General features: G+C 44.2%; 1 protein-coding gene across 2 annotated transcripts; it reads right to left on the bottom strand.

The window, feature by feature from the left end:
* Window positions 1-112: 112 nt before the first annotated feature.
* eprs1 (glutamyl-prolyl-tRNA synthetase 1) lies at window positions 113-22860 on the bottom strand. Of its 2 annotated transcripts, XM_068576919.1 has the most exons (38): window positions 22694-22860; window positions 20400-20484; window positions 20187-20286; window positions 19948-20104; window positions 19696-19832; window positions 19332-19426; window positions 19108-19234; window positions 18402-18594; window positions 18139-18310; window positions 17722-17955; window positions 17434-17518; window positions 16994-17053; window positions 15265-15285; window positions 13235-13345; window positions 12728-12864; window positions 12441-12648; window positions 12229-12341; window positions 12016-12133; window positions 11357-11548; window positions 11093-11260; window positions 10562-10804; window positions 9282-9500; window positions 8924-9142; window positions 8533-8772; window positions 8169-8393; window positions 7814-8088; window positions 5386-5437; window positions 5054-5263; window positions 4864-4936; window positions 4676-4755; window positions 4402-4503; window positions 3636-3791; window positions 3240-3437; window positions 2928-3101; window positions 2594-2754; window positions 1499-1577; window positions 1348-1412; window positions 113-1083 (listed from the first exon to the last, which is right to left on the bottom strand). In XM_068576919.1, the coding sequence occupies exons 1-38, from the start codon at window positions 22734-22736 to the stop codon at window positions 933-935; spliced, it is 5478 nt and encodes a 1825-aa protein (XP_068433020.1). In that variant the 5' UTR covers window positions 22737-22860; the 3' UTR covers window positions 113-932. The 2 variants fall into 2 exon arrangements, with proteins under 2 accessions (XP_068433020.1, XP_068433011.1); XM_068576910.1 differs by lacking the exon at window positions 15265-15285.
* Window positions 22861-23271: the final 411 nt, after the last annotated feature.

The following is a 23271-nucleotide window of genomic DNA, read 5'->3' as shown; positions in this document are numbered from 1 at the left end:
TCACTGCACTCAAACACAAATAATGCATGACCAACTCATCCAGCTAGGAATCTCCTGGTTTACCAACACCACCACCCATCTTAATCCTGGATAAAAACAACAACAACACAGGGAAGTTTGCAATGGAAATAACTTTATAACGGACATGTTGCAGAGTTCATTAAACAAAGAGTATTGACAGGGGACTACATTAATATAAACTATATTCAGTTCCTCACATGATGTGATTTGGTTTTAGGTGGATCTGAGGAATTTATATTTAGCCGAGTGATGAGCCACATACTGTAACCAGTCATACAGAAAGAACAGAGCTTTGAGAATAATACCACATCTACAAGACTGAGTTCCTGAGACAGTTTTTGGCTGTGAGAGATGGGACTTTTCCCCAGACGAATGTTTGTTTTGAGAGGTTTTTTTCCCGATTTCAAAAAAAGGTGCAGACCATATAAATTAGTAACCGTTGACAGAACAGTTACTTCCTACTGCCTTTTGACAGTGATGAGTAGGAACTTATAAAAAAAAATCAATTCTGAAAGGATAAGAAAGATTTAACGTTTTCCTCGTTTTACTTTTGAGGCTTATACAAACCACTGCAGGTCAGTTAGTGTTCTTTTGATAAGACCTTTAAAGAGTAATCTGCTTCTCTTCCAAATGGAAGAGGAGCAGCGCCACACAACCATTGTCTGTCATCACGGAATTCAAAGAGTAAACAGTTTCTCTCACATCTACTTTCGTCTAGATGCGTTCATAATTGTGTTAACATGTTTAAAAAAAAGAAAAGAAATTAGTTATCTTTCCAGTCTAACTAATACCACAGTCCAGTCACCTGACTCCCCCTGTCACCCAATATGCTAACGAGAGATCGGACAAAAAGAAATACATGAGTGAAGGTAGGAAAGCCCTTTTCAACTAAGATGTTCATCCCCGTGTGCTTAGTAGCTGCGTCCGAACAGGGTGTAGTACTGGGCGGGCTCCTTGCCGCTGATGCACATCTGACCGGGCTGCAGCGTCTTCAGTGGTGAGAAGGGGATGCAGAGGCTCTTGGCTCCCATGGAAGGAGCTCCAGGCTCCAGGTCCTGGTCCCTACGGAAAACAGCAAACACAACAATGTCTTTTAAGGGTTGAAATGTAAAACAAAAAAGCAAAATGAGGTTAACATAGACAGTAAAACATCATATTACAGTTGGCATACAAAGAAAACCCAGATGTGAATGAAAAAAAATACATCGTAGTATATAATGAATCTTGACTATATCCCCAGATGTGCTTCTTCCATATGTATATTTTATGGATACTCATTATCATCATCTGTACAAATAATGGTCGAAGGTGATACGTCGGACGTACTTGGCAGTGGTTTTCTTGATCCAATCCTCGCACGCAATTCCTCCACAGAACGGGATCTGGACAATCTGCAAAAACAAGGTCAACGTACCGTCAATCACTGGGAACATGAAATGCTGTGTGCCGCGGTGACGTCGTGGCTTGTGCTGCTCACCTTGTTCTGGTCCAACTCCCTCTGGAACTGTTCCATCGTGTCCGCGGGCACCATGTTCCTCTTCAGGTCATCCGAAGCTCTGACGGGCACACGCGTGACAACACTTCCATTAATCTCCTTGTGCATTTATGAACAAGTAAGCATGTGTTCATTCTGCTGCAATTCTGTGTATTTTTATTTCACAGCTGCATCTGTCAGTCAGTGGATGTCATTTATGACACAACGTTGCCCTCAGCTGGTTGGGGGTGGAAACACAATGGGCCCAATCTCCACCCTAAATCCTCAAACCCTGAACCCTCCGGGACTTACTGACGTCACCTGCTAAGTGTTTGAGAGGCTGTGAGGGCTTGAACTGGTGTAAATATGAATGCGTCATAACTTTGCTGCAACATATATTTATGTATTTATACATAAAAAATAGTGTACAATTGTGTATTTATTTTATACTTTTTATTCACTGATTTGAACGTCTTCATCATGAGATAAAGTCATTTTAAATAATCCATTTACTCTTTTTTTGTCAAATTAAAATGTTGATGCATGTAAAAACATATCTATATGTATATAATTTCAACATGCATTCCTCTGATTTGATGTGTTTTTATGTTTCATCTTTTAATCTGTAATGTTGTAGTTTAAAGGTTATTTTTCGGGCTAAACGCCCACATGCCTCTTTGTTTACCTTTCATTCTTTTATGTCTCCCTTCTTCCATTGGGAACTGTGTGTTTAACGTCACATTGCTATGAACTGTGGGTAATTCCCTTAGGCAAAGTCGGCATCAAATGCTGACTTACGGAAAGGGTTCATAAAGGGCTCAAAATGTCTGCCGGAGAGCCCTCAAACACTCGACGATGTGACAGTGGGACAAAACTAAAACTTCAAGGCCTCCTGCGAAGTCCGTGAGGGCGGAGCTCGGGATTGGGCCATGGTGTTAAAATCCTTTCAGTGAGATTTAGAGCAGGCGAAAAAGGTTTCACTGAAGCTTTTTCCCCCCCATAACAACAAAAACATGCCTTTCTGTGGTCTTGTACTTGAACTCTAATATGTGAAGCTGTCTGCAGAGTCTGACCCGAGTGAAAAGTGTTGCATCTTACTTGTTATACAGGCTGCTCTGGATGTCCTCCAACAGGGCGACCAGCCTCTTCTCCACCTCGTCCTCTGGAATGGTCACCTTTGCGCCCGAGTCTCTCCTCACCGCGACGCACTGACGCTGCTGCATATCCTTAGGACCCACTTCCAGACGGATGGGAACTCCCTGGAGGAAAGCACGCAGACATACGGAGATAGAAACAGTGAAGAGATAGAGAGAGATACAGTCACTATCAATGCCTTCACAGCAATCCAGGCTCTTATCTACTTGTCTCATTTTGCCGTCTTCAGCTGAACGCTTCATTAACCACCGCGGTTATCGTCATGTTATTTCCTGACCTTGAGCTCCCAATGGTTGAACTTCCACCCTGGGGAGTAATTGTCTCGGCGGTCTGCTTTCACCCTGACGTCGACGGCCTGCAGCCTGTTCTTGTATTTCGTGCACTGAGCCAACACCGCCTCCTTCTCCTGCTCCGGCAGGGAGGCAGTGAGCCCACATGGGATGATGACAACCTGGGGAAAAAAAGAAGAGAGATTTTCAACAAGTGCTGTACGAGAGAGGGGTGAAAAGCGGGACATGGGCTTACTGGGTACGTCATTACACATTTGGCAGTTAACCTGCTGTATTTCCATGTCTGTGTGTGTGTCTACCTGGAGGCAGGCCACCCTGGGTGGCAGTACGAGTCCCATGTTGTCTCCGTGGACCATGGTGAGGACACCGATGGTCCTGGTTGTGATTCCCCAGGAGTTCTGGAAAACCAGCTGTTTCTCACCCGGCTTCTTCGGATCCTCAAAGATGATCTCGAACATCTTGGCGAAGTTCTGACCGAGATGGTGAGACGTGGCACCCTGAGGAAGCACGAGGCAATGCAACGCAATGTTTATTTTGTTACAAAACATCCGACTCTGACCGATCGCTGTCTGACTGCATGAGGATTACGAATAAAAAGAATAGAAAAGTTATCCCTGTCTGTTTTCGCTGCAGCTCATATCCTGCTGGCCTCTGTGTGAAAGGATGAAATGAAGTGGAGCCGTGCACCACAGTACCTGAATGGCTCGGCCGCTGGCGGAGATGAACGCCTCCACAGTGGTGGTGTAATCTCCTCCAGCAAACTTCTCCTTCTCCGTCTTCCTTCCCTTCACCACGGGGATCGCCATCAGCTCCTCGTACACCCGGGCGTACAGATCCAGGATCTGAAGCACCTGCAGATACATAAATCGGGGTTCATACACATTTTTGACCAATGGATTTCTATGGCTTTTCATGAAAAAGTGAGAAAACTTAGTATTTAAACTAACAATGAGGATTCTAAAGCATACACTATACCTTGAATGACACAACTGAAGTCAATAGTGTGATTAAAAGAATAAACATTTATGTAGATGCCTGTATGTATGCCTGCTTATATTTTGAGCGTCTTACTTTTAAAAGCATATTCATTATTTCAAACTCAATGTAAATGAATGTCATGAACTTATGAATATAACACATTTACATGACTTTCCCAAAACGTTTGGGATTTTATTTTATTTTTTAAGGACTTTGCCAGGCCTGGAAATAAGCATTTTAAAATTCCATGACTTTTCAAGGTTTTCCCATAAGCGTAAGAACCCTGTATAATGTGTAAAGCAGACACAATCTTAAGTTTTGCACAATACAGCACGGGGAAGAAAAAACAATGGAACAAATGTAGGCGCAGGAAGTAAGTACACATCTCGGCTCGGATAACATCGAGAACACTTCAGGTGTATCGCATCACAGATAACAGACAGAGGCGTGCTCTTGGTAGATGTGACGCAGCGCGGCCGTTACCTCCTCGGCTGCCTCCTCCTTGGTGGCAAAGGCTGAATGTCCCTCCTGCCACAGGAACTCTCTCGTTCTCAGGAAGGGCTGCGGGTGTTTGAACTCCCATCTCTGGAGGGAGAAGCAGGGGAGAGAGAGGAAAAACAACTTCAGTCGCCTGTGGACCGACTTTCTTTAACACGCTTGTAATTATGAAAAGAAAACAAAAGATGCACAAGTGGGAGGTTTGGAACGGCAATCGCTGATGAAGATGTCGTAGATGCGACAGTAGGAGGACACTGACCACGACGTTGCACCACTGGTTGAGCTTGATTGGCAGGTCTCTGTGGGACTGGACCCATTTGGCGTAGGCAGGGTACATCGCTGAAGCAAAAACAAAAACAGACCGCAGGTTCATATGGAACGGCAAAACCGTGAATAAAACCAAAAAAATAAGATAAGTTCATTGTATGTGTGAGCTGCGGTTCAGACCTGTCTCGCTGGTGGGTCTGACAGCAATGGGCTCCGCCAGCTCCGTCTTTCCTGACCGGGTTACCCAAGCAACCTGACGACGACATCGGCATTAAAAGGATTATGTTATACGATTATTAAAAGTTGTGTTTTATCCCCCTCATCCTCAAAGGACGTCCTTTTTTTAAAAACTTTTTTTTCTCTTTTTTACCTCTGGAGCAAAATCTTCTATGTGGGATTTTTCCTTCTCCAGGGCAGCCTGAGAGACAAACATGGGGAAGTAGCAGTTCTCCACACCCAATTTCTTAATCTCCCGGTCAAAGAAGTCCTGAATGGCCTCCCAAATGGAGTAGGACCAGGGCCGCAGCACATAGCAGCCGCTAACGTCGTAGTACTCGATCATCTCTGCTTTAGTGATGACCTGGAGGGGGGAGGGGCAACATTATATTAGGAAGGAATCCTTTAAAATGACATTTCAGTGTTTTAAATGGCTTATTTTCTGGACATAGAACAACTTGTATTGGGGTGGGAGGGGTAAGTCACCTGAGAGTACCAGTCAGCCAGGTTCTCCTCTTTCTTGGCCTCCAAGCCCAACCTGCAGGGAGACAAGACAACGACATTAGTGTGACGCAACCTTGAAATTAGGAGCTCCAAAACAACAATTGCATTTATTGTTTTTTTGGTTGTAGACGTCAGATTTTTTTTTAAAGAAGAGAAGATTTCTTTTTTTGTCTCCACTTCATATTAAGTGGAAACAAACTGAAAGAATAGTGTCAATTTGAAAAGGCAGTGGTGATTGAGCGCTGCCAAATACAGTTGCAGAGCAGACATTAACACAACTCCAATATGTCAGGCCATGCCTCCTGGTTAGTGAGTCTAGGCGCAGGCTGTATCGAACGTCATTTTTTAAACTTTCAGAACTTCCATTGAGGCTTTTTCAAAATCAAGATTGTCATCTCCCTTAAAAAGGAAAAATAATATATTTTGTGTCATTGTGGTTGTATAAATGGATGTTATGGTGTTGATAGATTGCTGCTTGTCCGCCTCCTTAATGCAGATGTGCCAACCTTTTGACTGCGACAAGCGAGAGAGCAGATCTGCTTCTGGCCTCAGTGAAACTGCAGATTTTGAAAGGCCAACAAACATGGACTGAAGCAGAATATTTTGCTTGATAAAAACATTTAAATGATTCCATCCACCTTTTTTTTTTAAATAGATTTTTTGACAACCACCCCTGAAATGTACTTCTCCAAATAATGTCACATAAATACTATCAGTGCAGCCTTCATCTTTATCCGTCACTGTGCAGAAACACTAGGTTTGAACAAACTATTCGATACAGCCCCGAGTACTTGGGAACATTAACAGAATTCGAACAAAAAACACACAGCCATTGCCAGCGCAGACCATGCAACTGAAAGCTAACATTGGTAGCAACAAAGGCAGCAAACCGGCTACCAACTAACTGACACCACAGAGATGGAGCTGCACCTTGAAGGCAACAAGCTTAATCTCCATTATTGGGGCAATAGTGTGATCGTGATTATATAAGTCTTTATCTGAGGAACAGAAGTTTTAATACTTTTGCATCTTAGATCAAAACCGTATCAACTTCAGAAGGTCTTCAGGGTTTAAGGGCGCTGATGTGTTTGGTATATACTCTGGATAGAAAACCATGCAGAATGTTGTATGTATGTATGCATGTATGCATGTGTGTATAGTGCAGTCTATCAAGGAGTGATCACGTTTCATCCACAAGGCTTACAGCAGACGACAAGCACTGATCAAGCAGAGGAAAAACACACCAACCATTAAAAACTCACCAAATGTGAAAACAAAAAAGACAAAAACCTTCTTCAGTCGTTAAGCAACTGTAGCAGAGGGTTGTGCCGTGTACAGACGATCCATCTTCGGCGTCCAGGTAAGAAATCCAAGCATGTGCCTCTGTCCCCACAACGTGTCACCGCTCCAGTATTTGTTTAAAGACTAAAAGTGTACAACTCACGGCAGCGTAGGGTTGAAATACAACTACCCGCTGAATGTTCACGGTCTTTGTGTGCAAAACCAATGCATCTCGCTGATGAAATGTCTCATTTCAACGTGTCCAAAAAACAGAAAGGGCAGTTCAAAACGAGACACTTAATTGGCCCCAACTGCCATATGATCTTGCCATGCATCTGTTCATCTGACTGCCTTTCCACCCTTTCACCTTTCTTCAGTCTGCAGAGCCTCGCCGCCCATGCAGGATGACGTGGGAATACTTTTCCTATAGTTAGACGTCAGAATAAAACTGACAGCAAGTTGATGTTTAGAAAATCACGCGGGAGGTTAAATCTGCACTAACAGAGAAAGACGGTAAAGAGTTCGAAGTAGACACGTTGACTTCAGATGCAAAAAGTACAACAATGTTTTGTTCCTCAGTATTAGTTCTACACATCTTATTGAAACATTAAAATCGCAACATGGCGTCCTGCAACTAATAAATAGGAGGCGCAGTATTTAAACAAAGAAATATGTCAAAATACTATTTCAATTAAATATTGCCGTAGAAGTCCGAGCCAATTGTACAGACTTTAGAAAGAAAACTTAGTTTGGCACAGAATTGAGCAAATACAAAAAAACAATCATTTGAATATATTTTTCAATAAAAATGTTAATGTAGAAATTATCATTTTCTCTAAAATCGCAATTGCAACAATAGTCAAAGACAAAACACAATTAAGATGTACTTTTTTTTTTTTAATCGTTCAGCCCTACCAAGTATTCTTACAACAATGTTCACAGTATTGATTGTTATAATTAAAAGGATTTTATCTGAAGTCAGACAAAACTCGCCATTATGGAGTCCATTTTATACTAAACATGGCTGGTAACATTTCACACTGGTGCCAGATGAAGAAAAGGCGAGTTCATCATCATCTGGATCTACTTCTTAACCCCTCGCCTTCTATCTCCGTTTCCAGTCTCTCACCGTGTTTGTTTCTTAGGTCCTTGGCCCTCTCCTGGGCCTCCTCCTGCTCCTCCTGAAGCCTCCTTGCCCTGGTTAGCTTTGTCTCCTTTACCCTTCTTCCCTCCTCCTGGTCCTCCTCCTCCCTGTTTCTCAGACTTGTTCTCCCTCTCCTTGCGGTTTTTGTCCTCCCCTCCGGTGGCTCCAGCAGCGGCCACTGGTTTGTAGTCCTGTCCAGTAAGCGTCTTGTACTGGCTCTTCAGGTCCAGGAGAGTCTTCACAGCTTCATCCACCTGGTCCTGAAATGGAAACACAGTTGTTCTTTTCCTCTCCAGTACTAGCCGCTTATTTAACTCCACTTCTGTGATTTTCTCCTTACCTTGGGGGCCTTCTCGGATTTCAACTTTCTCACGCGCTCCCCCTGTTGGGTCACCTGGGAGAAGAGTTCATCAGCTTGCGGGGGAGAGCTGGGCTTGTTCGAGGAAGAGCTGGACTGAGTCTGGGCTTGGCTAGCTTGTACTCCAGGTTTGTAATCCTGTCCGGTCTGCTGTTTATACTCAGCCTTTAGAGCCAACAGCTGCTTCACTGCAGCCTCCACCTGGTCCTGATGAACAGCCAGCACAATGAGAACCATTTAGTCTCAGCAGCAGTGACAGTTATGGGACTAGCCGAACATATAAGGACTCTGAAAGCAGGGAAAACACTGGTAGTAGAAGTTGTGATGCTGCAGTTTATAGTCTCACCTTGGAGGCCTTTTCGACCTTCAGCTTCCTGACAACTTCTCCCTGCTCGGAGACCTTCTCATACAGGCCGGTGGCAGCAGGGGCAGAGCTGGGACTGTTCTGGACTGGAGCCTGGACTTTCTGGACTGGGGCCTGAGCTTTCTGGACTGGGGCCGCTCCAGGTTTGTACTCCTGGCCAGTGGCTTGTTTGTACTCGGCCTTCAGGGCAAGCAGCTGCTTCACTGCAGCGTCCACCTGGTCCTGATGAACAGCCAGCAAGAAGAAAACCATTTAGTCGTAGCAGCAGTGAGAGTTGCGGGACTAGCCAAAATTGTAGTGACTCTGAAAGCCGGACAAACACTAGTAGTAGATGGATATGTAGAAGTTGTGATGCTGCAGTTTATAGTCTCACCTTGGAGGCCTTCTCGACCTTCAGCTTCCTGACCACTTCTCCCTGCTCAGAGACCTTCTCATACAGGCCGGTGGCAGCAGGGGCAGAGCTGGGACTGTTCTGGACTGGAGCCTGGACTTTCTGGACTGGAGCCGCTCCAGGTTTGTACTCCTGGCCCGTGGTCTGTTTGTACTCGGCCTTCAGGGCAAGCAGCTGCTTCACTGCAGCCTCAACTTGGTCCTGATAAACAGCCAGCATGAAGCAAACCATTTACTCCTCGCAGCAGTCACAGTTGCGGGACTAGCCGTATATATAAGGACTCTGAAAGCAGGGAAAACCCTGCTAGTAGTAGTTGTGATGCTGCAGTTTATAGTCTCACCTTGGAGGCCTTTTCGACCTTGAGCTTCCTGACCACTTCTCCCTGCTCAGAGACCTTCTCATACAGGCCGGTGGAAGCAGGGGCAGAGCTGGGACTGTTCTGGACTGGGGCCTGGACTTTCTGGACTGGAGCCGCTCCAGGTTTGTACTCCTGGCCCGTGGCCTGTTTGTACTCGGCCTTCAGGGCAAGCAGCTGCTTCACTGCAGCGTCCACCTGGTCCTGGGGACACACGGACGAGGATACTGTGACTCACTTCATATTTGTATTATCCTGGAAAGGGTAAACACTGTCATATCAACACATGAGCATAATTAACAGTAGCACCGGGTAAAAATATTTGTATTAGGATGATAAAATTTAGCCACGTTGTCGTGTCTACGTATCAACCGATATTAGATGTCTTTTAAACGGAAAATTAGCTTGTTCGTCTTTGGCTATGGTAGACATCTACTAAACTGTACCGACAGCCCAAATCTATCTGTTTTTGCAAAAGGGTCAAACCGCAATAAGACGTCGAAATAGACCGCTTTCATTGTAGCCCAGTTGGCGAACAGAGGAAGATATAGATGCAGCTTTGAAAATGCGTAAGAGAAAAAGTTACGACATGCAGCAAAGGTCCAGCAAGGTGGAAATCAAAATGGGGACTAGCGGTGATGTGGTATGCACTGTAACCATTCGGAGTCCCTTTCGCATATATTTTACTAAGACTTGTCGTTTGCATAATCCTGTTCGACAATCATTACATTAAGCATATAAAATAAGACAAGAAATAGCTCTTGTTGCATTACTTCAAGGACTGTAATGTAGATTTGTTTTGTATTGATTAACTGAACCACATGTACCGGTATTTCCATGAACTTTTTAAAACTTTTCAGTACCTAAAAAATTACTATTTTCAATGTCCGTGACCTATTTTGTACATTAGATTGTGGCTTTACTTATTGTAATGATTGACTGAATAAAACACATACTACTAAAAACACAGACTACTTTTCAAGGTGTTTCATGACTGTATGAAACCTGTACGGAGGCCTTCCTGGATCAGAGATGATCTCGAGAACCTGGAATGATGCCTACCTTTATCTAGTCAAGTTAATTTACTTGGCATTAAAGACATCTTGGTCATCTTAGAAATGTGAATTTTTTTTTAATGGCGTTTGTATGAGTAATGAGATACTCTTTATTAGGGAGAATAGATAGCTCATCAATTTGCATGATTATGTGTTTTTTTTATAAATATTCTGTCACTTTGTCATTCTCTACTGGCTGCATCAGAATACCTTGGGGGCTTTTTCAGACTTCAGTTTCCTCACATTCTCCCCCTGTTGTGAAACACGCTCATACAGGCCAGAAGAAGAGCAGGAAGAAGAAGAGGGGGAGGAGGAGGAAGAGGCCACAGGAGAAGGAGCAGAGGAAGAGGCAGGAGCAGTCGGGGCCATCCCAGGTTTGTAATCTTGACCAGTCATCTTTTTAAACTCCGCCTTGAGAGCGAGGAGCTGCTTCACTGCGATGTCAATCTGGTCCTGGTGCCATCAACAAACCAGCTTATTGTTGCAGGTAGTTATGGACACTTGATTGGCATGCAAATGACGTGGGGGGACATGCGCATGGACGGGACAAAATCATTATGGACACGAGCAGCAAGCGACCACAAAAACAAATTTGGACGTGATGACACGAGGGATGACCGGACGAATCACTCAGAGCGATGAGCACAAGATCAATGAACGACAGATTGTTGGACGGAGACATGAAGAGTGAGTGGACGAGCAGAAGTGGACCCTTGAGTTATGAGACAAACATCCAGCTACCTTAGGCGCCTTCTCTGCCTTCAGCTTCCTGACCAGCTCGCCCTGCTGGGTAATTTGAGTGAACGGACAAGAGGCGGCGTCTGTCGATGTGGTGGGCGGGGCTAGATCAGAGGTGGGAGGGGCCATGCCCGGTTTGTAGTCCATACCCGTCTGCTGCTTAAACTGCACCTGCAGAGAGAGAGAAAAAGATAAAAAGTAAGAATGCTATTGCAAACATTTAAATAAAAAGAGTCCTCTTATTGATTTTCATCCCAGCTGATGTACCTTAAGAGAGAGCAGCTGCTGAACGGCCTTCTCCACTTCGTCTTTAGGAGCCTTGGCGACCTTTAGTTGACGGACAGCTTCTCCTTGTGCTACAATTTTCGAGAACAAGTCACTGGCTGAGGTTGCGACTGGCGCCGGGGTCGAGGCAGCTTTGGCAGGAGTCGAGGCAGCTTTGGCAGGGGTCGAGGCAGGCTGAGACAAGAACAAAATGACATATTTAAAAACACCGAAGAGCAAAATCCGACGTACCGAGGTACCGACGTTACTTGTCGATCTGCACTCAAAGCCTATATATGCATAATCTAGCTATCGTTTGACCAATCTTTGCATTACTGGTTAGACCAGTTATCGATCACTAGAGCTCAGGTTTCTGCTTCTATTCATGTCCCAACACAGCTAACTCCTCCCACAACTTCTGGCTGTTCCCAGCCCAGGGCTGAACACCCCTTTTCGCTTCTTAAGAATATATTTCACGTTCACAATTAGTGGATGCTAAGAAACAAAAGATCAGAGTGCTCTAAATGACCAACAAGCTGACTTGAGGTGAGTTTTATACACAGATTACAAGTCTGATTTGCAGATATAATTGGGTTCAAGCAAAATACTGATTGTAAGTTAAAAAAAAAAAAGGTTTGGAGGTTTTTTCCAAAAGCACTCACAGTTTTGCTGGAGGCCTGGCTCTTGCTCTTGTCCTTTGATCCAGCAGTCGGCATGTCCTTGGTGTGTCCATCGGGAATGTAGAGCAGCACACAGGGACTTTCCTTACAGCTGTTAGGACTGAAGACGTTAACCACAGTTAGAAACAGACCAACATAGCGAGATCCAAGTATTTGTCGACGGTTTAATCAAACAAACGGGTCCTTCCCCCTCACCTGATGGCCTCGTAGGGTTCGTCACAGATGTAGAAGCCCCGCCTTTGGAGCTGGATGATGTCGCCTTTCTTCAGGGTCTGCAGACAAGGATCGCCGAGCATCTTCTCCTCCAGCTGAGACAATCAACCAAAACATTTTATTTATCTTTTTAAAAAAAAGGACAAATGCGAGACGGACGGCATAAGACGAAGAACGCGCGCCACAAAACAGACCTTGCTGGTTTTATTGATGTATTCCTTAAAGTCGTCGTCTTTGGTGATGACGGCTTTGGAGATGATAGGCAGGTAGTTTATGCAGATAGTGGGCAGTAGCGGGGCACTGTTGGTGTCGGCCAACCACGTGATCTTCGTCGTCTTCTTGAAGTCCTGGTTCTCCAGATTCAGGCGAGCCTCCATGGACACGACCTTAGCGTCGGCCCCCCTGAGCAGTGATAAAAGTGTGCGTTTCGTTACTTTTGTGCAACTCTCCCCGCTACACTCCGGACGATGATCCTACATACTTGTTGATCTTAGTGATGATGAGGTTGCCCCAGTTGATGAAGGTGACCATCTCGCCCTCTGCGAATGTCTCGGCGTCGGCTCCCTCGACCAGAACTCGAGGACCGTACCAAACCTTCTTCATGCCCACCTCTTCGTTCTGGAAGGACACAGACATGAGATTGCAATGGCCTCTTAAAGCACGTGTGTGTAACGCGGCAGTACAGTGTTGTTTGTAACAGAGACGCAGAACTGAATTGCTATTCAAATCATGTGAAGACACAAACGGGTCAACAGGTGTGAATATGCAGCACATCCGCCTCCTGTTGCTTGCTTTCTACTTCTGCTTTGCAGAAACATAAGAGCAGGTAAAAAAAAAAAAGGTGTTCTAATGAAGAGAGATAAAAATACAGAACCTGGACAAAACAGAAGATGATATGGCAAAAATTAGCATCAACAAAAAATGTTTTAAATCTCTTGCATTAGATATTTTTAAGCTGGAAGTCTGCTGATTACGGTGTTGCTCTGACCTTGGGGTGTTTGGCGACTTCCTTCATCTCCTCTGTAGCCTCTGAGATGGAGACAGGAACCACGTAGGAGCTGGACAGAGCTGTGTACCTGGGAGCGACCGGGTCAATGACCTAACACAAGACGTGCGCACACACACACACACACACACACACACACACACACACACAGACACACACAGACAAACAGACAGACAGACAGACAGACAAACACACGGACACAGGTCAGTGAAAGAAGCAGCAATCTCTCCATCCAAAATGCTGTGTAATGAAAGGACAAAGCAGAAAAGGATGCAACTTTTCTTCAAAATCAAATCAAAAGTGGATAGAAAACTTAACCCAGCTCAGAAGCTGACGAGCAGAGAAAGCGTGACGCATAAGAAGACGACGTGGAGGAAGAAAGGCGGATTTTGTGAGCGAAATCATGAGCGTGAGCAGTCGAGGGAAACAAGCTTTTCTTCAGCCGCTTCTTCAGTCACCTTCTCGCTTTCACTATTTTACCAGCCAGCTGTTACACTGTTTAAGAAGTCAAACGATGGACTGAATGATATCCAAGCAGAAGCAGACCAACACCACCAACAAACTACATGTTAAACCAGCCGATGGCAGAAGCATCGTGCTTCACAGCATTATAGTCCTGTGCTTTACCAATGATGGAATGGCACCGGTCGAAATGCTCAGTTTACAACCAGACAATTATACATTTACATGCTCATTTAAAATAATAACAAGTGTGATGCACTTTTTGAACGCTTACGTCAAAGAATGAACATGTTAAATAAAGTGGATGTACTTAATAAATGAAGAGGAAATATCTCAAGTACTCGCTCAAAAAGCTGCAATGGGTTAAAGGATGAAAAGGGAGGGAATAGATGGAGAGAAACAGATTAAGCGAGGAGGAAGTAACACTTGACTCTTTAGCAGTTTATGTAACTAGTCGGTTTTGTACAGACTCACGCCTGCGTTTTTTAAATTCCTCTGTTAATTCTATCTATCTTAATCCCAAATCATTCAGCGGCTGTGGACTCGAACATCCCGACAATGCAGTCTAACCGTAGTAGTTCAAAAAGTTTCCATAACTGGTTTGGTGTCCGGTATGAACAAATGGCATTTCCTCGGGGGACAAGCTATCATAGCATCCCAGCATTGTTTCTTATTCTTTCTACTTTAGTTCTGACAAAAGCCAGGTTACATTTGAATATTAACATCCCTCCCAAAAAATTTCTCAACAGCTCCGTCCACCTCCAACAGCCACATGTACTTGCTTCAACGCCAAAGCAAGCAGACGGCTCACTACGTTTATGTCAACATGTTTCAGAATCAGCTTGAATCCGAATAAAACCAGTGAAAGCTTAAAACCGAGGCATCTTGTTACACAACTGATAAGCACATACCAACTCACATTGTTCTCTATAACTTCAATTGAAATGGTTTTGTTCATTTTACACAAAATGTCTTCAAACCGTACTGATGCATACAAAAATAATCTTCACCAAGTGGTTGTTTCAAACACTCATTTATTAAACAACCAATTAAAAAAACAACTATATATCATTATCTAAATTATATGACTTAGAGGTGGAAGTGGAGGGTTTCAAAGAGGCCCAACTTGATCAATCTTACACATTTTCGCGCCATGATACAAGATAGCTTTCACATAAGCAGCCAATTCAGAGTTTCAGAGAATCCAACATAAAATAACTAGTTTTCCTATCACTTCTTTGCTGCATCCTCCAAAATGAGGTCAGGCAACAGCTTTAAAGCAGCACCTGGGAGCTGGTGGAGACTCCCAGTGTCTCTCACATGTCTCTGACTTCCTGCTACAAAAGCTCTGCTGTCCTTTGCTTTCTAACAGCGTTTGTTCTTGACAGGTAACCAGTCATTATGTGGATGCGCTATACATCTGATCGGTTGGTAAAACAGTGAAGGCTGCTGGCGGACTTTCAGATAAACCGGCCCATGGCGTCAGCGGGGGGATGGAGGGAGTGGGTGGAAATGAGCAAGAGGAGGTGGAGCGGGAGGTGGGGGAGTACCTTCAGACAGCTAATTGGCAGCTTGGAAACAGAAGAGTGAGATGCTGTTTAATGTCAGATACAAGGAGGGAGGAAGAGAGAGAGGAGAGGAAGAGACACATTTACATAGAATGGAACGTTTACATTATTTCCCCTCACTGCTTTTTCCTCAATACAACCAGTTACACCTTTCTACGACTCCTGTCCTGAGAGAACGCTGTGCTAAACTCCATCAAGTCACTTCTGCATCCATCTCTAACCCATCAGCTATCAGTCTGATGCAACTAAGCAAATATTTCTGGGGCTTCGGTGTAGAAACTAGCTCTTCCGTCCTCGTTTAAAGTCTGATTAGCAACCCGAGACGAGAGAATGGAGTTGAGAGTTGACGTCTCATCTATAAAAAGCTGTCTGCAAAGGTATGCAGATGAATTAAATCAAAAAGCTTCTTAAAAAAGCTCAGTCTTGGTCAGATGATAGCCGACAGATTGCAGTTCGGTGAACACGTTTTGCACCGACTATTTATCGGCATACAAACGAAAGCCATTCAAGAAATAATCATCCTGAAAGAGCGTTTGTTTTCTAGGTGGACCTGAAACCTTTTAATTTTTTGCTGTATGTCATCTTCATTTACTCTTAACCAGTAACATATAGACTGATATTTACAATTATAAACAAAATCTCACATGTGTAGCCTTTCATTATAGCACCCCAATTATTCAAATAGCCCTAGTGGTTGCAGAGATACACCCTTTTTAGTTTGGGTACGCAATTTTCGAGGAAAGGGCCTATGTGTTTATTTTAATTTAATTAATAACAAATGCATACAACTCAGAGGCCTAAGATTAATATTTGACCATCAAAAAAAGCAACTGTGAAGAATGTCTGCAGCCACATAGAAACATGAGCGGCTCTTCCAGCAAATCTAAATATTGGCAAGTTTACGTAAGGAAGCTTTCGAGGCATGAAACTGTCTGAAGAGGGCAGGAAGAAGTGTGTTAGTGGGACATGCAAATGAAGCCGAAGTTTTGTTTCTAAGTGTCAACCTGACGCCAACTGTCTCCCACGTTCTTTCCCAAGATAAGTATGCTGTCTTCATTTATGTGCACCTTTTAAACTATAAGCTTTACACCTTTCACTTGACTCTGGGATGAAGCAGCGACTGCCAGCGAGGAAGACCACACAGAGGAAAGCAATACCGGTGTCCAGACAGATGAAAATGGGGACAACAAAACACGACTACAATCAAATGTGGGACATGAAATGGGGCGGCTGACTTGGTTTTTAAAAGTTTTCAGTGTTATTGGGGAGCGGGAGCGGGAGGAGAGGGGGTGGGGGGATATGGAGGGCGGAGGTAATGAGGCAGGAAACCGGGGAGCAAATGAAAGCGCTCAATAGAATGAGAAAAGCGAAGCAGAAAGAAGCCATGCCAGCAGCGAACCCACGGCCCATTCTCTGAACCTCTGTCAATCACAGTGTCAGATTCATTCAGGACATGCTCTACCGATAAAAAGCCAAGTCAAAGGAACACACAATTAGCCCTTTTCTCTCCAAACTAGCACACTACGTAAATTGCAGTGACTCAAAAATATCTGCAGCTGTATCTTACAAGATACAGTTCAACGATGGCCTCACAGACGGATCCTTGAAACATTTTTCCATGTCAGAATCCGTCGGTGTGACCAGTTACGTATACGGCGAGGTGCACACTATCCGGGCTTAGATGCGAGATGACAAAAGAAGAAAAGTCTACCTTCTTATTGAAGGCCCAGATCTTGTCCCACTCCATGTTCACCACTGACCGTGATCCACCCTGGAAGGAGGTGGATGAAAGAAAAACATGGTTTTAGCTGATGCAGAAGCTTTTTGCACAAAATGCATTTTGACATTTTGACTCATTTGCCAACTTTTAAGTCCTTCATTTTGACATTTTGACACTCAAAAGAGGAAACAAAAAAAAGGTAATTATGTCATCTACGTAATCATGGACACAACTATATGTGAAAATGGAGGAAAAAAAATTCAGGTAACAAAATATATATATATATATATATATATATATATATATTTTGGTCTGGCAGAGAGTTGAGAATGTCATCTCTTGTTCATTCTTTATCGGCAATGATCAAGTCCTGTCTATGTTTTAGAGAGGACTCGTGGCATTTGTGCTGCCCATCTCTAGATTTGATGTACCTGGGCGGCTATGAACTGTTTCAAACCCTCAACAGTCATTCCTCTCCTCAGGACTCCTCTGACAGTAGGGAAGCGAGGGTCATCCCTGGAGGACGAGATGAGAAAAGTCAAAGGGGAAGATGGGGTATGGAAAAAGGGGTGGGGGTAAGGGTAAAGAGAAGAAGGGAGGAATAAAGGAGGGAGTAGGAGGAGGTTGTGAAAGGCCACCAAGAGGGAACAGAAGAAATAGACGTCGCATATGTTTCGGACAGACACACGTCTAAGCACCAAATGAATCAAAACACCTACCATCCATCAACGTATCCCTGTTCGACAAACCAGGTGAGCTTCCTCTTGGACAGCACCGTGTTGTTGAGGTTGAGCCGGGCGTACTCCCAGATGTAAGGTTTCCTGAGGCGCAGCGCGTCGATTATCCAGTAGAACTGCTCGTCGCGATCGTGGTACTCGGTGGTCCTGAGAGCGTGGGTCACACCCTCCAAACTGTCCACGATGGGACAGGCAAAGTCATACGTTGGGTAGACGCTGGAAAGAATGATAGTGGACAGTTTGAACAATTAATACTTGGGAGGGTATTTCAATATGCCCAATATGTGAGGTTGATACTCCAAATGTCAAAGTGAAAATTGTTAGGCTTTTTTATATTTAAAATCGTGAGGCCTAATAATGTAGCCTGCCCCTCTCCCTGGACTTAGTTAAGTGAAGTACTTGTAGGTGCTTCCGGTGCGAGGGTGAAGGGCGGTCTTGCAGCGGTAGAGGGCGGGGTCTCTCAGACATCCGTTGTTGGAGTTCATGTCGATCTTGGCCCGCATGCAGCAGGCCTTACCGTTCTCCGTCCCAGCTTTCATCTCGGACCACATCTTCATGTTCTGCTCCACCGCTACAGAAGTTGGGGAGAGAAAGTGTCCCTTTTAGAGAGCTCCGCTAACTCGCACCTTTAAATATTCACAGTGACAGGGGAACAGGCGTACTGTTATTTCTGTGTTTGGACTCGGCGCGCTGCTCCCTCTCCAGCTTCATCTGCTCAGGCGGCGTGTCGTCGATGTAGGCTTTGCCCTCAGCGAGCAGCTGTTCCGCAAACCCCATTATGGTGACAAAATGGTCGCTTGTGTAGGTGAACTGGTCTGGTTTGATCTGGAGCATGGCAACATCTTCCAGGATCACCTGAGAAGCGCAATAAACACGAGTAGAAATAAGAACACAAAACCCAGCAGCTTAAAGAAAGACAATGATGGTGCACTTCTACACAGCCATCGTTGAGTCCATCCTCTGCTCCTCAATAAATTGTTCTGCCGAGAGGGTGATAGCCTGCGATCTGCCGTCCATCCAGGACTTGTTCGCTTCAAGAACCCTTCATAGTTCATATTTAAATACACTTTTTATTTACACATTACAGTACACTTGTTTGAAGTTATGTTATCTGTTTGTTTCTCGACTTTGTTTTATATTCTATTGTGAATTTTATATGTTTCTTTTTCTTGCACTGTTTTGACTGTTATTTATTGTCTATTGTATACATAACCCGGCAAGCCAAATTCCTTCTTTGTAAAAGATACCTCGTAATAAATGGTTTCTGATTCTGATTTGTGGCGGTTATTTTTTTTAAAAACAGAATTATAAAGAGATATTACAATTTCCTACCTAGTACTATGGTAATAACAAATGTACATGTCTTACCTTCTCAAAGTCCTCCTTTTCCTTCTCGGGGTTGGTGTCATCGAAGCGCATAATGAGCTTGCCTTTGAACGTGATCTGGTAGTGCTGGTTGAGCAGAGCGGCCTTGGCGTGGCCGATGTGCAGGTATCTGGCCACACAAAGATAGACAATTGGACCCCGTTAGAAAAAGTACTAAATGATCATGTGAAACGTGAACCTCTCCTAAACCCCAGATCAAAACTCACCCACTAGCCTCGGGAGGGAATCGAACCACCACCTTGCCCATCTCGGCTCCTGGCAAATCCACAAACTTGCCAACATCTTGCTTCTTCTCATCCAACTAAGACGCAAGCAGTCAACATGAGTTCCACTTAGGCCAAAAGAAAAACAAGTCTGAACTGACTGATCACAAACATAATAAAATCAACCAATCAGGGATTTTATATGAAATTTTAAATTCAGTTTCTGTACAAGACACATGCTTGTTGTTATTTTGTTAACAAATAAAAATCATTTACACCCAAATACTAATATTTTTTTTGTTTTCTCCATTACAGTGAGCATAAACGCTCTCCAAAGACCGTTAACATGAAATCACAAATCACTTACGTTGGATTTGCTCAACGAAGCTTTCTTACTGGCATACTTGTTTCCCACAGCAGAGAAGGGAACCTGTGAGCTCAGGAAAGAGAACCAGCGATTGACGTGGGAGAAGGACTTGCCTTGGCTGGGCCATTCCACGTGACCTGCAGAGAAACAACCACAATCTGTCCTGCTCCATTTGACCATTTACAATAGAGACCAACTGACAGAGACATTGGCAATGTTCCAAACTGGTACATCCTGTATGGTACTACTGACCTGTGAGGGAAGCCCAGATGGATAGGTCAGCCAGTGTGAGGGTGTGTCCAACCAGGAAGGTCCGCAGGGAAAGGGCCTTATCCAAGTCCACCAGTGCTTTGCTTAAAGCAGGTTGACCACATAGCCGCTGAGCACTGAACTCCAACCAGTGGTCGACCTACAGGTGCCAGACAGTTTCCTAAATGAGGGGAGAATATCACCAAAAGGAACAGAAAGTCCCTGAACAAACAAACACACACCTCAGTCTGCTCCATCATGTTGGCTCCGTAAAGGCCAAGAGCGGGAGCCACTCTGGCCAAGTACCGACTGATAGAGTTGGCATCGTTGAACTGGATCGCACTGAGGGAGGGAAAGTATAAATGAATGAGAAACAATTGAAAAAAAAAAATTTGCGACGAGTTTGTAGAGTTGGAGCTCATCGAGCAACTTGAAGAAGCAGATATGTCACCTACTCTGAGACGTGAAGCTTGGTGTCTTTGCCTTCCTCCACTGACACCTGCACACTGCCTTTCACATGCTCTGCTGTCAGAAGAGCTCCTGCAGGACAAAGTAGGAAATTCAGTGTTAAGAGTTCGTTGTGAGCCTGTGTCATTATCGCTGAACAGCCTTAACCAGCTGCAGTCAAGTCTGTTTCAGAGAAACTAAAGGAGTTTTGGATTCTTAAACGTGTATTTGGTGCAAAACAACCTTCACCCCACATGACTGTCAATCTTCACATCCATTTTGGTTTGTGAACCGGTTGAGCTGGTCTTGTGATGCAAAGCACGCTCACGCCACTGTTTCATGCTACTGCGTAAAATGCGATCTCTCTAGAGCAGTGGTTCTCAACCTTTTTCCAGTGAAGTACCCCCTGCGACAAAGTACTGACCAGTGCAAAATTGTTCATGGTTGAAAAAAGAGATGTAATACACAGCGCTGTGCCATAAGCGTCTGATTTAATATAGAATGTATACAATACAGTTTATTAACTTACACTTAAATCTTATTGAATATGTGATAAACTATTTTTGAAAGGATGCTAATTTTTTATACATATTTTTTAAATCTCACGTACCCCCCTTTTAAGAACCACTGTTCTGGAGGTATTGCCTGCCTTATGCAGTAATTTTCCAACAAGATAGTACTCAAGTGGCTTTATGAAACCACTTGGACTTGATGTCAATACATATATACACGTCGTATGGAGCATCAGCTCAAAGCGCGACTAAAAGATCTTTGGAAGATCCACAGACAATTCTCTGGGATGAGAAAGAAAAAGTGAGGCAAACCTTTAAAATGCTTGCAGGTTACAAAAAATATAAAGTAAACATTCAAATATAAAATATAATAATGATGTAGTTTGGCATGCATTTTTACATCACCTTCTGACCACTAAAAGCACTTCACCCTTGCCACACACTGATGGCAGAGGCTGCGATTCAAAGTGCCCATTCACACACTATGGCACAACCATCCAGACTTTGACAGACGGACAGTAAGAACCCGCTTTATCTCTTGAGTCACAGCTGCTCCATGCTCTCAGCATTCCTGACTTGTGGTTTGTCTCACACGCTCACAGTACATATCAACAACAATCTGCCACGAATAACAAGTTGCAGAGCTGCAGCAATCTTTTTTGTGTTGCTTTTTCAGGTTTCACCTCTACAGAGTAAAACTGAGTTAGTGGGCACCACTTTAAACCACTGGGTCCAGCATTACAATTTCCAGGAGATGCTGGTGCAAAGCAAATGACACAGCGATCAGCTGTTATGCAAAACAAAATGATGCACTCCTCCATCTGACCCTCCACGTTTCAACGCGCTTGCATCAGCCTGCTGTGTGGACTAGAAACGCACAGGGCGCTGTTCAGCAGCTGTCACTTCATGGTGCCCGACACTTACGACCCTTTTGGAAAGCTTTGTCCTGGCTATGTTAACCACGACACAGTGAACATTCACACACTGCGCAAATACATGTGGGCCACATGGAATTATGTCATAATCCGAACCCACCAAGCTAACGGACACTGTGTCAACTGATACAAAGTACACGTGTGTGTGTGTGTGTTTTCTCCATGTGTTATTTCCAAGATCATAAAGTATTTTTGGGGTCCATCATTGCGTTACATTTTGTTCGCAGGCATCCGACGGAGACGGTTGGAAAACGGCCGTGTGAAGAGTGAAGTGGTCTGTAACATGTCATTAAAAGGACATCTTACCGACCCCTCCTCACATCGTGGAGCCGAGTGCCACGACGACAACTTAGCTAGCTCTCGTTAGCTTCGTAGAGCCGGTGGTGCAGACTCGTCAGCTGGCTAACGTCATGCATTGGAACTTATATGGACATACAGCTACTTTTAATTCTTATGAGCTTACAATTCACGTTACATACGTTACTTGTGAGCGAAGTAAACAACATGGCTGCTTCGTTGTCTTATCTCGAGTTGCCAACATTTGGCTCTTCAATTCGGCTGGGTGCAATACCAAAATTGGAACAATTACAAACAAAAATTTAACTTTCAATAGTGTCTTTTGGATTTCACAGTCGGTCTTCCGTGTCTCCTAAAGGGTAACGACCGGTCCAGAGTATTTAATACACTTGATCACAGCTATTACTTGTACTGTTATGACACGCAGATAAACATTAAACTGATGGATATTTAAATAGGATTGTTCGCGGACACGTTAGCTTACAGCTAGCTAGCCAACTGTCATCCGACCCGGTGAAGAAGTATTTATTCAGTTGGGCCACGAGGCTGCGAACTCACCGAGCGGCGGGTTGCTTGTGTTAATGGTGAGGTTTAACGCCATACTGTGAAGTCCGTCTTCCTTATTTAAGGTGCACTTATTCAGGAACCAGTCCGGTAGACTCTCACTCTCGAGACCACACTGCTAACCAGAGCACCACAGCGGAACCAGCGCGGCGCGAGGGGCAGACGTGCTGAGACCAATTTTGATTTTAATAAGCGAACTACAAAATATGCAATACTGCCACCTACTGGTCAGGAGTGCGAACAGCCAGGCAGTCCCGCAATTCTTCTTCTTTTTCTTTACGGTTTATTGGAGGTTGGCAAACAACTGTTTGATGCATTACCGCCCCCAACTGGTATGGAGTGTGGATCAGGACGTCTATCATTGAGAGACAGCGAGTGCGATCACTGGCAGCGGCGAGTCTGCTCTATCAAGAAATAACACTGCTAAATAAAATAACAAACCGACAAGAAAACAAAAAAAATGTATCTATACACACACACACACACACACACACACACACACACACACACACACACACACACACACACACACACACACACACACATATATATATATATATATATATATATAT

This window comes from Clinocottus analis, unplaced genomic scaffold (assembly GCF_023055335.1).
Source record: "Clinocottus analis isolate CAN_PGR_092001 unplaced genomic scaffold, fCliAna1.0.p SCAF_1, whole genome shotgun sequence".
NCBI lineage: Eukaryota > Metazoa > Chordata > Actinopteri > Perciformes > Cottidae > Clinocottus > Clinocottus analis.
The sequence above is the reverse complement of the archived record's forward strand: the minus strand, read 5'-3'. Positions and strand labels throughout refer to the sequence as shown.

Coding starts and splice junctions, on each gene's coding strand:
- eprs1 (XM_068576919.1), bottom strand. CDS start 22,736: ATGGCGTTAAACCTCACCATTAACACAAGCAACCCGCCGCTCG. Junction 4,756..4,863: donor CAGACCCACCAGCGAGACAG/GTCTGAACCGCA, acceptor TTTTTGCTTCAG/CGATGTACCCTGCCTACGCC. Junction 4,504..4,675: donor ACCAGTGGTGCAACGTCGTG/GTCAGTGTCCTC, acceptor TTCTCCCTCCAG/AGATGGGAGTTCAAACACCC.